This window comes from Lampris incognitus, chromosome 9 (assembly GCF_029633865.1).
Source record: "Lampris incognitus isolate fLamInc1 chromosome 9, fLamInc1.hap2, whole genome shotgun sequence".
Lineage (NCBI taxonomy): Eukaryota > Metazoa > Chordata > Actinopteri > Lampriformes > Lampridae > Lampris > Lampris incognitus.
This window is the reverse complement of record NC_079219.1, coordinates 27,030,733-27,046,180: the sequence shown is the minus strand read 5'-3', so window position 1 is coordinate 27,046,180 and position 15,448 is coordinate 27,030,733. Positions and strand designations below refer to the sequence as shown.

Here is a 15,448-nt window from a genome sequence, read left to right as displayed (position 1 = left end):
GCAATTACAGCATTGCAGACCTTTGGCATTCTAGCTGTTAATTTGTTGAGGTAATCTGGAGAAATTGCACCCCACGCTTCCAGAAGCAGCTCCCACAAGTTGGATTGGTTGGATGGGCACTTCTTTGAGCAGATTGAGTTTCTGGAGCATCACATTTGTGGGGTCAATTAAACGCTCAAAATGGCCAGAAAAAGAGAACTTTCATCTGAAACTCGACAGTCTATTCTTGTTCTTAGAAATGAAGGCTATTCCATGCGAGAAATTGCTAAGAAATTGAAGATTTCCTACACCGGTGTGTACTACTCCCTTCAGAGGACAGCACAAACAGGCTCTAACAGGTACTATTTAATTAAGATGCCAGTTGGGGACCTGTGAGGCGTCTGTTTCTCAAACTAGAGACTCTAATGTACTTAACTTCTTGCTCAGTTGTGCAACGCGGCCTCCCACTTCTTTTTCTACTCTGGTTAGAGCCTGTTTGTGCTGTCCTCTGAAGGGAGTAGTACACACCGGTGTAGGAAATCTTCAATTTCTTAGCAATTTCTCGCATGGAATAGCCTTCATTTCTAAGAACAAGAATAGACTGTCGAGTTTCAGATGAAAGTTCTCTTTTTCTGGCCATTTTGAGCGTTTAATTGACCCCACAAATGTGATGCTCCAGAAACTCAATCTGCTCAAAGAAGTGCCCATCCAACCAATCCAACTTGTGGGAGCTGCTTCTGGAAGCGTGGGGTGCAATTTCTCCAGATTACCTCAACAAATTAACAGCTAGAATGCCAAAGGTCTGCAATGCTGTAATTGCTGCAAATGGAGGATTCTTTGACGAAAGCAAAGTTTGATGTAAAAAAAATCTTATTTCAAATACAAATCATTATTTCTAACCTTGTCAATGTCTTGACTCTATTTTCTATTCATTTCACAACATATGGTGGTGAATAAGTGTGACTTTTCATGGAAAACACAAAATTGTTTGGGTGATCCCAAACTTTTGAACGGTAGTGTATATATATATGCTAGTATAGATTTGTACTCATTTTTGGAAAATAAGTCGAGCGAGAAATTAATGGAGATTCCTCTCAGGTAGGAGCACAGCCACTAGAGGGCGTAGGTTTTCACTTTCCCTTACTATTGAGGTGAGGTTGTGATGAAATCTCGGAAAAAAACCACAGAACTTTATTACAAATCAGGCCGCTGCGGTCTGCCTCTGTGTGTCCTCAACCACAGGAAGTGGGGTGGCCAGTGTGGAAGGCCCGGACGGGAAGTAGAGGGCTGGGATTGAGACCCTGCTGAGAAGCTGACTCCACAGGCCTACACTTCCTGTTTTTGACATGTGGAACTTCCCCCGTTTCAGTATTTTAAACAAAACCCACCCGGCCCATCCCATTCCCCTGGAGGAGTTGGGTTATTTATGCCAGCCGGGCAGGGGTGGTATTGTCCTCAGCACTCTGCTGTTTAGATCTCCTGCTGAGGGCTGTAGAGTTGGTATAAATACCACACATTTTCCTGGATTCAGTACAGTTAAAACACAAACCGGCACAGGAAAAACTGACCTAAAAATGACAAGCTGGAGAAATACAATCTGAGCTGTAACAGATCAAGAAGCAATGTAGTCCTACTTCTCAGAAGTTGTAGTACTACTTCTTAGATATAAATTCAATACTGAGAGGAAAAGACGCAACACTCTCATATCAAAGATACAGTAATACGTCATGGGTCAGCCTTGCAAGTTTCATCAGAGCATCACCAGGTTTCCATCAGGAGCTGCTGGAAAAGGTGAAAGTGAGAGTAGGTAACTTAGCAAGAGAGAGAGTGTAGGTAACTTAGCAAGAGAGAGAGAGAGAGAGAGAGAGAGTAGGTAACTTGCAGAGAGAAACCAGGACATGGAAGGCCTCTCACTGCAGCATATATAAGAGGTGTGGTCTGCTTTTGCCTTCAACAGCATTGGGCCAGGACCAGATGGGAGCTATGAGAAGAATTTCATCCGCAGTTTCAGAACAGATGTCACAAGAGGCTACTCCAGGAGTTTCTCTCTGTCTCTCTTTCTCTCTGTCTCTCTCTATATATTTCTCTCTGTCTCACTTTCCCTCTGTCTCATATGCTGCCTCTTTCCCTCTCTCTCGCTCTCCCCCTTTCCATTTTCAAAAAAGAAAAAAATTCTCACTGTCTGGAGCCCCCAGTTAAAACCCGAGCATATCCATTCTAGGGAGGGAAGCGGTTTACGACAGTTTCCTTTTCAGATTATCTGTCTGAAACCTCTGTGGCCTTGAGGTTAGCACCGCGGCTGAATAAAATATCATATCTGCTGTTTTAAGGGAGCGAAATAGTACTTCTTTGATTTGCAAATGAGCATTTAAGAGACCCAGGGTAGTCCACGGGATAAGCTCAAGTTTGAGTTATGAGCGCAAACCACCACCACCACCAACCCCGAGGAAATAAACGTATCATGAGAACTGGAATCTAATTAAAAAGTTGAAAAGTAATGCGAGAAACCACACAAAAAAACAAACTGAATTAAAAAAAGTCACTTCAAAACATATCTGTTCTTCCATCACTGAGTCGAGGCGTCCAGCCCACTCCAGAGAAACTTCTTGGCCTGGTTTTGAGGCCAAGAACTTTGTGGTGTTATTAAAGTTTAACTTTAGTCCCAGAAGTGATGTTGTGACATGGTTATGAGGGAGAGAGAGAGAGACAGACGGAGAGAGACAGACAGAGAGAGAAAAAGGAGTGTTTACTAGAAGCAGGTGGCTCGCACTAACAGTACACTGCAAACAGGTCTGCCTGTGTCTAATGGTGAGCCAGTGCTATTGTTGATCAGAAACAAATAGAAGAAATACACTTTATTTTTGTCATTCGGTTACATTTGTTCTCTGCATTTAATCCATCCTATTGTATAGGAGCAGTGGGACGCTGCAGCACCCGGGGACCAACTCCAGTTCGTCTTTCCATTGCCTTGCTCAGGGGCACAGACAGGAGTATTAACCCTAACATGCATGTCTTTTTGATGGTGGGGGGAAACCGGAGCACCCGGAGGAAACCCACGCAGAAACGGGGGAAACATGCAAACTCCACAGAGAAAGGACCAGGGACGGCCTGGGGTTCGAACCCAGGACCTTCTTGCTGTGAGGCAGCAGTGCTAACCACTGGGCCACCATGCTGCCTTGGTGATTGAGTATTAAATATTTGTATGAACTACTATGCTGTTCACATTAACCACTGATGGATTAGTTATACAATAGGTTACGACTGTCCTCTATTCGCTTTCTTCCCTCACCAACTGTCTTATCACCTACTGACCACCTGACTCTTGGTTGCCCATGGTGGTCTCCTATCAAGATCTAGGAGTCTTTTCCTCAACCCGCTCCTCAACCCACTGTGCTGAAGAGAAAAAAAAACATGTCGCCTGAGCTAATGCAGAAAAAAAAACAGTGAAAGAGAGGGAAGGAGAGAGAACGTGGGCTAAAAAGAGAAGGAGAGAGGAAGAGAAAGTGTGTGTATGTGTGTGTGTGTGCGTGTTTGTATGTGGCAGAGAGGGAGGGAAAGACCAACATAGATAGATGTACTATAAGTGACCACAACAACAACAAATCCAATGCAGGGTAGAATTTCTAACCCCTGTTTCGTCCCCTGTTGTCAGGGTGGAGAGGAGCAACCACACACACACACACACACACACACACGCACACACACAAACAGTAACAAATTCACACAGCCATGTGTTGGAATGTGACTGTCTGGGTCTAAATGTCTCAGGCTGTCTATATGAGCCTAGTTGCAGTGAGGAGGGAGCAAGCTAGGCTTGACAGCCCTCACTCTCCTGTCCTGCAGGCAACCAACCAACACACACACACACACACACACACACACACACACACACACACACACACACACACACACACACACAAACACACACACAAAACAGACATAGGTGGAGCCCACAAGAACCACACACATGCCCATATGTTCAAAGTCAGTCTTCTCTACTCTGCTGATAAGTAGCAGTCTGCTGTTTCTACCTTATCTGGTGTGTGTGTGTGTGTGTGTGTGTGTGTGTGTGTGTGTGTGTGTGTGTGTGTGTGTGTGTGTGTGTGTGTGTGTGTGTGTGTGTGTGTGTGTGTGTCTGGCATATGGGGGAACCTTCCTGGACAGAGACAGACAGGCAGGCCTGGGAGTGGGTCTGACTCTAGGAAATATGAGACTAAGACACCACTGGACCTGCTCACATGCTGTAAGTCTATGTAGACACACATGTATTGTGTTCACCTAAAGCACACAGGCACATGGACACACACAAAAAGTCACACTTTATACCCTAGCACATAAACATACTAGGGCTGTGCATTGGCAAGAACCCGGTGATATGATACGTATCATGGTACAGAGGTTATGATTCAATATATTGCGATATATCGCGATACTGTAAGCAAGCAAAATATTGCAATTTAATAGGCCTGCGTTCTTTGTGTTTACGCTACTTCCTGTCTCAGTTTATGTTGTTATGTTGGAGCGGAAGGGTCTGTGTGTGTGTGTGTGTGTGTACACTATATTCCCAAACATATACATGTACTTGCACAGAAACTTGCACAGAAACACAGAAGGTATAGTATCTCTCTCTCTCACACTCTCTGCTTTCCTGCCCAAAGAAGGGCAACAGCGGAGTTCAGATTGTCTCTCTCACATATTAGACATTCCACAGATTCCTTCTGGAGACCTAGGAGCTGAGGTTGAGGTGCAGTAGGACACACAAGACCATCACACAAGCAGTAAAAACAAGAGTACCAACCCCTGCAAAACAGGAAACAATGGCCTAAAAAACCCCTGCACTACATGGAGCACAAACACTGACACAACCAAATACCTCCCACCATGCATCATTTATGGCAGTGTGTGCATACATGTCAGTACAAATGCACACACACATACACAAAAATGCTAATACATATTGTAGCATGAAAATGAAGAGATTGTGAAGCAATCGTTTAACCTATCAAAGAGTAAATTAACTAAAAGTGGTCATCCTCAACATTATGTAGGCTAACCTACAGACGGGTGAAAAATTAAAGAAAAGACCTGAATGTGTGACCCCTACATTGAGGGGGTCCCAAGGCTCTGTTATGCTGTGGGGGGGATTTTCCTGGCATGGTTTGGGTCCACTTGTCCCCTTAGAGGGAAGGATCACTGCAAATCAATACAAAGTTATTCTGAGTGATCCCCTTCATCTTATGATGAGACATTTCTATCCTGATGGGAGTGGTCTCTTCCAGGATGATAACGCCCTCATCCACAGGGCATGAGGGGTGACTGAATGGTTTGATGAGGATGAAAATGATGTAAATCCTATATTATGGCCTTCACAGTCACTAGATCTCAACCCAACTGAACACCTATGGGAGGTTTGGACCGACGTGTTAGAAAGCGCTCTCCACCACCATAATCAAAACAGTGGTGTCCATCCCTCCAGTAGAGTTCAGAGACTTGTAGAATGAATGACAAGGAGCACTGAAGCTGTTCTGGAGGCTCATGGTGGACCAACACCTTACTAAGACACTTTATGTTGGTTTTTCCTTTCATTTGTCACCCGTCCGTATTTCCTGATTTCAGTGAAGAAAAATAAAACATGAGGACAAAGTTCTCCCCATGTCACAAATAAATGACCCCACCTTGTGGTACAACTAAAGTGAAATCAGGGCTAGCCAATTAGTGGGCATGCTGAGGTTGTTGCACGAGCCCTTCAAAAACAAGAAATAAAATAATTAATACAAGGTGTTTTTTGCTAGTCATAAGTGAAAAATCTGCCAGTGGAACTCGTGGAAATACACTTGTCAACAAGATGCACCATCTAAAAACAAGTCCTTATAGCTCAAGGAAGGTTTCAGTGTTGGGGGACTGTGTCTTATATTAAGATAAAATATCTCATTACACTTAATATAAGACAGTCCCCCAACAACGAAAATTTCCTTGAGCTATAAGGACTTGTTTTTAGATGGTGCATCTTGCTGACAAGTGTATTTCCACGAGTTCCACTGGCAGATTTTTCACTTATTACTCACAAAAAACACCTTGTATTAATTATTTTATTTCTTACTTTTGAAGGGCCATTTTTGGTAACAATATGGCTTGAAAGGACTAAGTCATCTCTAGTTAGTGCTTTGTCTCTTAATGTGTGTGTGTGTGTGTGTGTGTGTGTGTGTGTGTGTGTGTGTGTGTGTGTGTGTGTGCATGCATCCCTGCCTGTCTGCCTGCATGTGTATGTGTGTGTGTGCGTGCGTGCGTGCGTGCGTGTGTGTGTGTGTGTGTGTGTGCTTGCATGCCTGCCTGCATGTGGTGTGTGTCTGCCAGAGAGAAAGAAAGAGAGAAGCGGTGAGAAACTATCACCAGCAACTATTGGCCTCATGCCTGTTGCAGGTGTCTTCCCACACCAAAAAAATTTCATATGTGTGTGTCTCTCTGTTCCTGTTTGTGCATGTGTGCATGTGTAGGCATTGTGTGTGGGTGTGGTAACCTCATAACTCCACACCAAGAGGTACAAGCATGAGGCAAGTTATTATGAAAGGGTGTGTGTGTGTGTGTGTGTGTGTGTGTGTGTGTGTGTGCACGCGTGCATGTGCATGTGTCTATACTCGCAGGTGTGCGCACTTTTCTGCATGTGTTTATGTGCAGCAGGATGTACACTTGTATATACTGACCTCCGATGGCTTCACACCTAGATGTCAGTTCCCACAGTACCAGAGCCATGGAGTAAACATCGGTCTGTTTGAAGGACTCAATGTTCTCCAGGTTCAGTCTGGACTCCAGCACCTCTGGAGCCATGTAGCGTGCCGTGCCAACCTATGGAAACACACTGGAAGGATTAGCACACATGCATGTACAACCATGTGCCATATGCATCTTTCAGACCATGGACAATAATCCTGTCATTCGCATCACTAACTTGGGGGAAGTGACGGAAAAAGAGGCAATACTGAGCGAGGCCTCTTCAACTTGTTGAAGGTTTGATCTAGTTAAATGATGCTGAATTAAGTAAATTATTTAGACTTCTAATGTGATGAAATCAACACAGACCCAGCCTCGTTACAGCTCCCACTATCAATCTGATGCTATGTAGCAGCACTGTACATGAGAGGCTTTTAGCTAGCTGGCTGATGACGCTCTGAATCAGAGCAGGCTGCGATGTGTGTCGGGATGCATTTCCCTTGCTAGTGAGTCACTGTGTGTACAGCAGTGCTCTTATGTTTGTTGTGCATTAGTGTAGGTGGGTTTTGTGTGTTTTTTTCACACAAGTGAGTGTGTATGAGTGTGTGTAGAGGTGAGGAAATGGTCTGTGTTAGCAAATCAGTCACTGTGCACAGCAGTGTGGGTGTTGGTGGATGTTTGTGTGTGTGTGTGTGTGTGTGTGTGTGTGTGTGTGGGTGGATGTGTGTGGATGGAGGGGGTCTGAGGAGCTGTGTTAGCAAATTAGTCAACACCCTATCACCTGTCACTAGTGCATTTTCAGCCAATGAATCATACATCATAAAGAACAAAGAACAAAGATCCCACTGACAGACAGAGTAAGAGATGGAGCAAGAGTGTGAAATAGAGAGAGAGAAAGATTGGGGGTTGCCTAAAGGGGTTTACATGTCCCGACAGAGCTTCATCTCCTCTTTCATCTCTCTAATGCTGTTTCACACCATCATATATTTGTCTTGTATCAGCAAACTGGGTGTATGTCATTGGAATACAGATACACTCAGAATAACGTTAAGTAACATAAACATGGACAGTTTCTATCGCTCCAAAAACCGAAATAAAGCCTTATGTTGGCATGACACAGAGCTATGGTGACAAACAGACAATTCTAACATCAAATGACAAATTAAAGGCTTTTTTAAGCTCCAAAATCTACTGCTTGTAGCAGAACTGCTCAGTAATCTTGTCTGGGACTTCTGCTGGCTATCCAACTTGGTACTCTGTGATATTCCTTAAATATATAATATACTTTAATTAAATTAATTATTATTAAATAATATAATAATTAATAATTTAAATATTTTAATAAAAATAAAACCATATAAATATCAAATATTTTAAATAGTTTAATATAATAAATAATAATTTAATAATAATCATGATCAATTACTATTCGATTAACAATTAAATATCATTAATTATCATTAAATATATTGCATAAGGATGATCCGCTGTGGCGACCCCTAACGGGAGCAGCCGAAAGTAGTAGTAGATCATTAAATATATTGCATAAACACAATGTACACCATATTGTGCATTGGCACATTAGGCCTTATTTTTACACTGAAGAATTTAAAAGCATATTTATTAGAAATGTATTAGAAACGCATTGTTGGCTGTCTTATCCACAGTGCAGACCACAAGGTGTTAGAGATAAACACTAACATAAGTACACAAAGTATTTTTGAAGGACTGAGGTCTTCTTATTTTGGACGTATCGCATGTCTTCAAGTGTGTTTATGCTTTTCAGATGTATTTGAATAGCAGTGAACTCTTCATCTTACCTGTCCGCTGTTGGCTAAATCATCAACAGACAGGGAGTTGTCCAGTCGGAGGGCCAGGCCAAAGTCACACAGGCAGCAGGTCAGGTCGTTCTTCACCAGGATGTTGGAGCTCTTCAGGTCACGGTGGACTATGGGTACCTCAGGGGGAATGATAACAAAAGTATTGTCCATGAATGTCAAAACAGATGATTTTTGTACAGGCGATGCCCAAATAAATCTACACACAATTATCATAGGAGCCTTTTAGTTTGGATTTCAGAATAAAAGAAATAAATCTGCAATCCACGACCAAGTATGTAATATTTGCACCATATTAAATCTATTTGAAACAATACTAAAACAATTCAGGAATTAAAGTGGAAAAATTCATTTGTCGTTTTTGTGACATTATCAAAACCGTAATTAAGGATATACAACTAACTATAAATAGTGTCTTCTCTAGTTATGTGTGAATCAATAGACAGACTGAAAGAGATTTATAGAGTGAGAATTCGCTACGCTCTTAGCTAGTAAACTTGCTTGCAAACTAGATAAACAGATACACACTTCGTATCAAACATATGCACATGCAGAAATACATAAAGACAGACACATATAGCCTACAAGCGCTATATAAATGCAATCCATCATCCATCCATCCATCCATCCATATATACTACATACATACATACAGATGCTGTATATGGTTACATAGTTAAGTATGAATGGTTGATTTTTGAAAATAACAATAATAATAATAATAAAAAACAGTCTCAGCTTACCTTGGGGCGTCCACAGGGGAGGTGGTCACTGTGGAGATGGGCCACTCCCATGGCCAGAGAGCCGCCCAGCACACATAGATCCTCCCAGCTGATTACGTGACGTGTCAGATATTCCTGGAAGTGAGAGGAATACAGGATTCTTATTATTGTTAAATGAGTATGGCTGGGGGATTTTAAAAGGTTAATGTTGATGACATATGATGGACATTTAAGCTATTTTCTGACAGAAAATATGCTGTAATGCAATCACATTTCATTATCAGAACTGTATGACCAATAAAAGTAAATATTCGCTAGCTGTCATTACATGTAACATTTTTGTTCCTCATTTATTGTTCTGCTCTATACTATGTATATTAGCCTCTCACCTGTAGATTCCCTCTTGGGTGGAAGGCAGTAATGAGCCAATATTGCTTCTCCAGTTTCCGGTCCTCCGCTGTCAGGAAGTGAAGGATATTCTCATGTCTGAGGTCTGTGTCGGAGAAGATGTCCTTCTCATTCTTCCAGGATGCATATTCCTCATAGGGGAAGATCTTCACAGCCACCGTTTCAAACTGATCTGACGTGCTCTGCTTTAGCTTAGCCTTGTACACCTGGGCGAAGCGACCCTTACCCACCTGTTCAAGAACAGAGGTAAGCATTTATTTTGGTCCATTGTACAGGCAGGCATTAAGACACACACACATACATTAGATTAGATTAGATTAGATTAGATTAGATTAGATTAGGATAGATAGACAGATAGATATCAAGGAGTCAATTTGTTCTAATACATCCAATACGGCTATCTAAACCTTGTTTGTTTGGAGGATTTTATATTTTGAAGATAGGGTATCGACTCACTACCTGTAGATCCAGCTCTATGGGGAGTGGCTCAGTGTTATGATTCAGGTTGTTGGCGTGTGTTGAGCTACTGTCAGACCCGTCGTCATCCATCATGATGGCACAAGCGTCGCTACAATCCAGCCCTCCTGTCTTGCCCTTGCGCTTCCTACTGTTGCTCTCCCAGTCTTGGTTGAGCTCACGACGCCGGTGGAAGCGGTGCCAGCAGAACATGGCGACAACCAGCAGCAGCAGCCCCAGGACAGGTAGCAGGATCACCAGGATCACTGAGAAGACAGGAACCTCCTGGGTTGGATCCACGGCTACAAAACATGGGAGAGAAAAGGAAGACAGAGGAAGAGACCTGCAAGTTAGAGATGCAGGTTAAGACCGTACCGCGATGCTGGATTAAAGGGTAGATATTCACACATGCATTTGAAAATAAGTTCACTATACATGAATGATACGAGATTATATTTGTTCAGAATGACTTCTTCAAGATGAAGCTGATGTAAAGCAGCGACAGCTTCATGAAAAAAAAGTGCTTCTTCACATTAAAAAATAGTGCCATGTGGGCATAAAAGCTATCTCTACCCCACTCTGACCTCTTACAAGTATTTAATCCTGAGGAAAGAAAATCAAAACATGTTTATTTTGGTACTAAAACTTGGCTGCTTTTGGGATCTTTATGACATTACGACTGTCTCATTTGAATCATGAAGGCCTGGGTAATAACAGTGCATATCAACAGGAGCTGTGAATAGGCTTTTAGTCTTTTAGTTTACCAGATGCATTGCATTGTATTCAGTGCATAATTAGTAAAAGATTATGATTCTTGAGGCTTTTTCTGAAGAGCCTTCTTACCAACTCTCCACTGGGCAGTAGGCACCTCTGTTTCTTTGGCTTGGAGCACTAAACATGCTTGTGGGAAGCTAGCTATGGCTTTGAAATATTTTTAACTTCGAGTGCCTCCCTGGTTAACCCTTAGCACTGTTAAGAGAATGCAATGGTCTGCCCTTTGCATGGAAAATACCAGGAGAAACCAACTCTGTTTAAGAGAGGGCCTCGCAGGACACACAGCCTGATAAGTGTGTCTACACAAACAAGACCATCTTTGTCGGAAGATGCATGTTGCAATATCTCCACAGAGAATTGCCCTTTTGGGATGTGCTAAAAAAAGATATCACATAGTCCACTGTTTCTTAACCTCTTCAAAATCATGTCCTTTTCATCATGCACAGTGAGAAAACATGAAATATCCGGCTCAGCATCTCCAAGCGTCTGGTTCCAGTGGGGAGCTGAGTCTGTACTGAGCTAACAGCTCTGCATAGTGGACCATGGCAACAGTGCAACTCTGTTGAAAGCAGCCTCCTTAACCACATGAGCAGCAGTCTGAACTGCCACCTCTACCTCCGCTGCCTGCCTGGTGAATATAACAGCCAGCCTCTGAGTTCCTGAGAGGGGAAGAGAACAGTAGACAGCCTGTCTGTCTTGGACAGGACAGACCTGGTCTGGGCTGAATGGGCAGTTACTGGAAGACTGTCTCACAACACACAACAAAGTCAGCCCTGATGGGAAACATTACTCCCCTGGGTGAAGCTGTCACATTACCACACATTTACTGCCAAGGCAAATGCGATTAGAAAAAGCTCAGTGATAACAGACAATGAGAAGCCTCAACACAGTGCATCTTGTTCTGCATTTCTAACTATGAGGTTCTTGAACGAGGGCTCCTTGGTGGGTGGAAACACGATGCAATAAAAGTGCAGCATGGATGGCAACGTCAGACCACCGCAACAGATGCACCTGCAGCTCTGTGTGGTTTCTAAAAGCACAAGCCAAATGTTTGACACAATTTGTTGGTGATGATAAAACAATATGGGTGCAGGTTTGATTGGTTGCTGGTACCATATAAAAGCAAGGGAAGCAAGGAAAACAAGTTTTGAAAGTGCACGCCAATACATGCCCTAACCTTCATTATACGATAAATGGCTTTTGGATGATTGATGATTCCAAATCACATTGGTTGAAGTATGAGCTGTCATACGATTTGCACCATTTACACATAACTAAGACTAGTTCTCATGATTGAAAATATGTGTTGTTCTTCAAGGGGCATTTGTGCCTTGGCAAGGTACATATCCTCATGTGAAGTAAATATCCCATTATGTGATGATTGAAATCTTCAATTTGCAGCTGCGTGTATGTGTGTATGATTGTCTGCTGTAGAGCTTTTATTGCATTAGGGTTGGGCTAAGCCATAGATATAGTGCAGTAAACATAACTGAATGCAAACACAGATGCACAGATTTTCATGTGAATCATAAAAAGCAAGGTGTGGGGTGTTCGGGCAGCATAACGGTCTATTCCGTTGTCTACCAACACGGGGATCGCCAGATCAAATCCCTGTTACCTCCAGCTTGATCGGGCTTCCCTACAGACACAATTGGCTGTCTGCGGGTGGGAAGCCAGATGTGGGCGTGCGTCCTGGTCGCTGCACGAGCACCTCCTCTGGTCGGTCGGGGAGGGGGAACTGGGGGGAATAGTGTGATCCTACCATGCGCTACGTCCCCCTGGCGAAACCCCTCACTGTCAGGTGAAAAGAAGTGGCTGGTGACTCCACATGTATTGGAGGAGGCATGTGGTAGTTTGCAGCCCTCCCCGGATCGGCAGAGGGAGCAGTGACCGGGACGGCTCGGAAGAGTGGGGTAACTGGCCGGGTACAATTGGGAGGAAAAACGGGGAACCCCCCCCCCCAAAAAAAATGGTGATGAGGAGGGTTACAAAAAGAGGCCTCTTCGAAAAATGTCATACTTTTGTACAAATGCATGTGCAACAGTGCATATGGATATACCTTTGTTACATAATGTGTCTGTTTTCACATCTAAAGATTATGTGTGAATAGGATGTCTGTCTGTGCATGTCAAATGTTTTAAGAATCAACAAGGTTTTTAATTTTTTTTGTGTTTCTGTTGTTTTTGTGTTTCTGTTGGGCATATTGAAAATGTATGTGAGTGTGTGTGAGTGTGTGCGCGTGTGTGTGTTTGCGCGTGCGTGCATGCATGCATGTGTGTTTGTATACGTGTTTATAATTGTGCGTATAAGGCAGAAACCTGTTAAGAGTGCAGTAGCAGTGCCCATCAGACAGTGCCAGGAGAAATGTTTGCAATTACTCATGCTGCTTTTTCCAGTCAGGTTGCCAGAGTTTCTTGCAAGGTGTTCAGTGAGGTTTGACACATCCTTCAAACCATTAGAGAGATTCTGGCCTCCTGGTTTGTTATTAAATGCCTCATCTGGTGATATGTACATGTGTCTGTGTTTGCTTGTTTGTTTGTGTGTGTGTGTGTGTGTGAGAGTGAAAAAAAAGTGCGCGTGTGTGTGTTTTGTGTGCCATGATTTCGACTTGTGCCCTCAGATAATCTCTGACTCATGCTCTTAACGCTCTAACCAGTTGCTAATTAGTTGGACTCTTGCAGTGTTTTGTGAATAACACAACCGAGAAGTGGTTATTAAAGAGGAGCCACTTTCCTTGGAAATCAAGAAGCCAGACATGATTTCATGTGAAAAACATGGGATGGGTGGTGCTTCTAAACACTGAGGAGGTACAAACACACTTCCACTGGACCTAATCTCTGCCAATCGGTCTGAACCAGCCATTACATTACGCTTTCCGGAGACGATGACTGCTTTTTTTTTTCTCCTACATTGATCCAAGATGTCCGTTTGACAAATAGCATCTATTTTGTGATGAGATATTTTCAGATTTGCTCTATTTGGAAAAGCCAGGGTATTTTTTGTGGATAAAATGTATGTATTTATGTGTGTATATATGTGTGTGTGTGTGTGTGCGTGTGTGTATATGTATGTGTGTATATATATACACTCACCGGCCACTTTATTAGGCACACCTGTCCAACTGCTCGTTAACGCAAATTTCTAATCAGCCAATCAAATGGCAGCAACTCAATGCATTTAGGCATGTAGACATGGTCAAGACGATCTGCTGCAGTTCAAACCGAGCATCAGAATGGGGAAGAAAGGTGATTTAAGTGACTTTGAACGTGGCATGGTTGTTGGTGCCAGACGGGCTGGTCTGAGTATTTCAGAAACTGCTGATCTACTGGGATTTTCACGCACAACCATCTCTAGGGTTTACAGAGAATGGTCCGAAAAAGAGAAAATATCCAGTGAGCGGCAGTTCTGTGGGCGAAAATGCCTTGTTGATGCCAGAGGTCAGAGGAGAATGGCCAGACTGGTTCGAGCTGATAGAAAGGCAACAGTAACTCAAATAACCACTCATTACAACCGAGGTATGCAGAAGAGCATCTCTGAATGCACAACACGTCGAACCTTGAGGCAGATGGGCTACAGCAGCAGAAGACCACACCGGGTGCCACTCCTGTCAGCTAAGAACAGGAAACTGAGGCTACAATTCGCACAGGCTCACCAAAATTGGACAATAGAAGATTGGAAAAACGTTGCCTGGTCTGATGAGTCTCGATTTCTGCTGCGACATTCTGATGGTAGGGTCAGAATTTGGCGTCAACAACATGAAAGCATGGATCCATCCTGCCTTGTATCAACGGTTCAGGCTGGTGGTGGTGGTGTAATGGTGTGGGGGATATTTTCTTGGCACACTTTGGGCCCCTTAATACCAATTGAGCATCGTGTCAACGCCACAGCCTACCTGAGTATTGTTGCTGACCATGTCCATCCCTTTATGACCACAGTATTCCCATCTTCTGATGGCTACTTCCAGCAGGATAACGCGCCATGTCATAAAGTTCGAATCATCTCAGACTGGTTTCTTGAACATGACAATGAGTTCACTGTACTCAAATGGCCTCCACAGTCACCAGATCTCAATCCAATAGAGCACCTTTGGGATGTGGTGGACCGGGAGATTCGCATCATGGATGTGCAGCCGACAAATCTGCAGCAACTGCGTGATGCTATCATGTCAATATGGATCAAACTCTCTGAGGAATGTTTCCAGTACCTTGTTGAATCTATGCCACGAAGGATTAAGGCAGTTCTGAAGGCAAAAGGGGGTCCAACCCGGTACTAGCAAGGTGTACCTAATAAAGTGGCCGGTGAGTGTATATATATACACACACACACACGACATATGTATGTTTATAGATATAGATATGGGTGTGTGTGTACACACATATATACACACACGTATATATATATAACTTAATTAAACAAAACGCTCAACACTAGGGAAGTACTCAACAAACAAGGAGCAAAATAATCCAGTGATTCAAGTAATTCTATAATAGACAGTACAAGCCTGTTTCATGCTATAGGCAATCATCAGCTGTAACTCATTGTATTAGTTTATCGAGTGACAGC

At 43.1% G+C, this 15,448-nt stretch overlaps 1 protein-coding gene across 1 annotated transcript in view; it reads right to left on the bottom strand.

Annotated features, from left to right (window-relative positions):
- Window positions 1–15,448, bottom strand: part of tgfbr2b (transforming growth factor beta receptor 2b) — a 48,870-nt gene that overhangs the window by 9,156 nt on the left and 24,266 nt on the right. The window contains exons 4-8 of the mRNA XM_056285783.1: window positions 10,115–10,413; window positions 9,637–9,885; window positions 9,269–9,382; window positions 8,508–8,645; window positions 6,681–6,822 (exon numbers count right to left, since the gene is read on the bottom strand). Coding sequence (XP_056141758.1) covers window positions 6,681–6,822; window positions 8,508–8,645; window positions 9,269–9,382; window positions 9,637–9,885; window positions 10,115–10,413 — 942 coding nt within the window. The remainder of the gene's footprint in view (window positions 1–6,680; window positions 6,823–8,507; window positions 8,646–9,268; window positions 9,383–9,636; window positions 9,886–10,114; window positions 10,414–15,448) is intronic.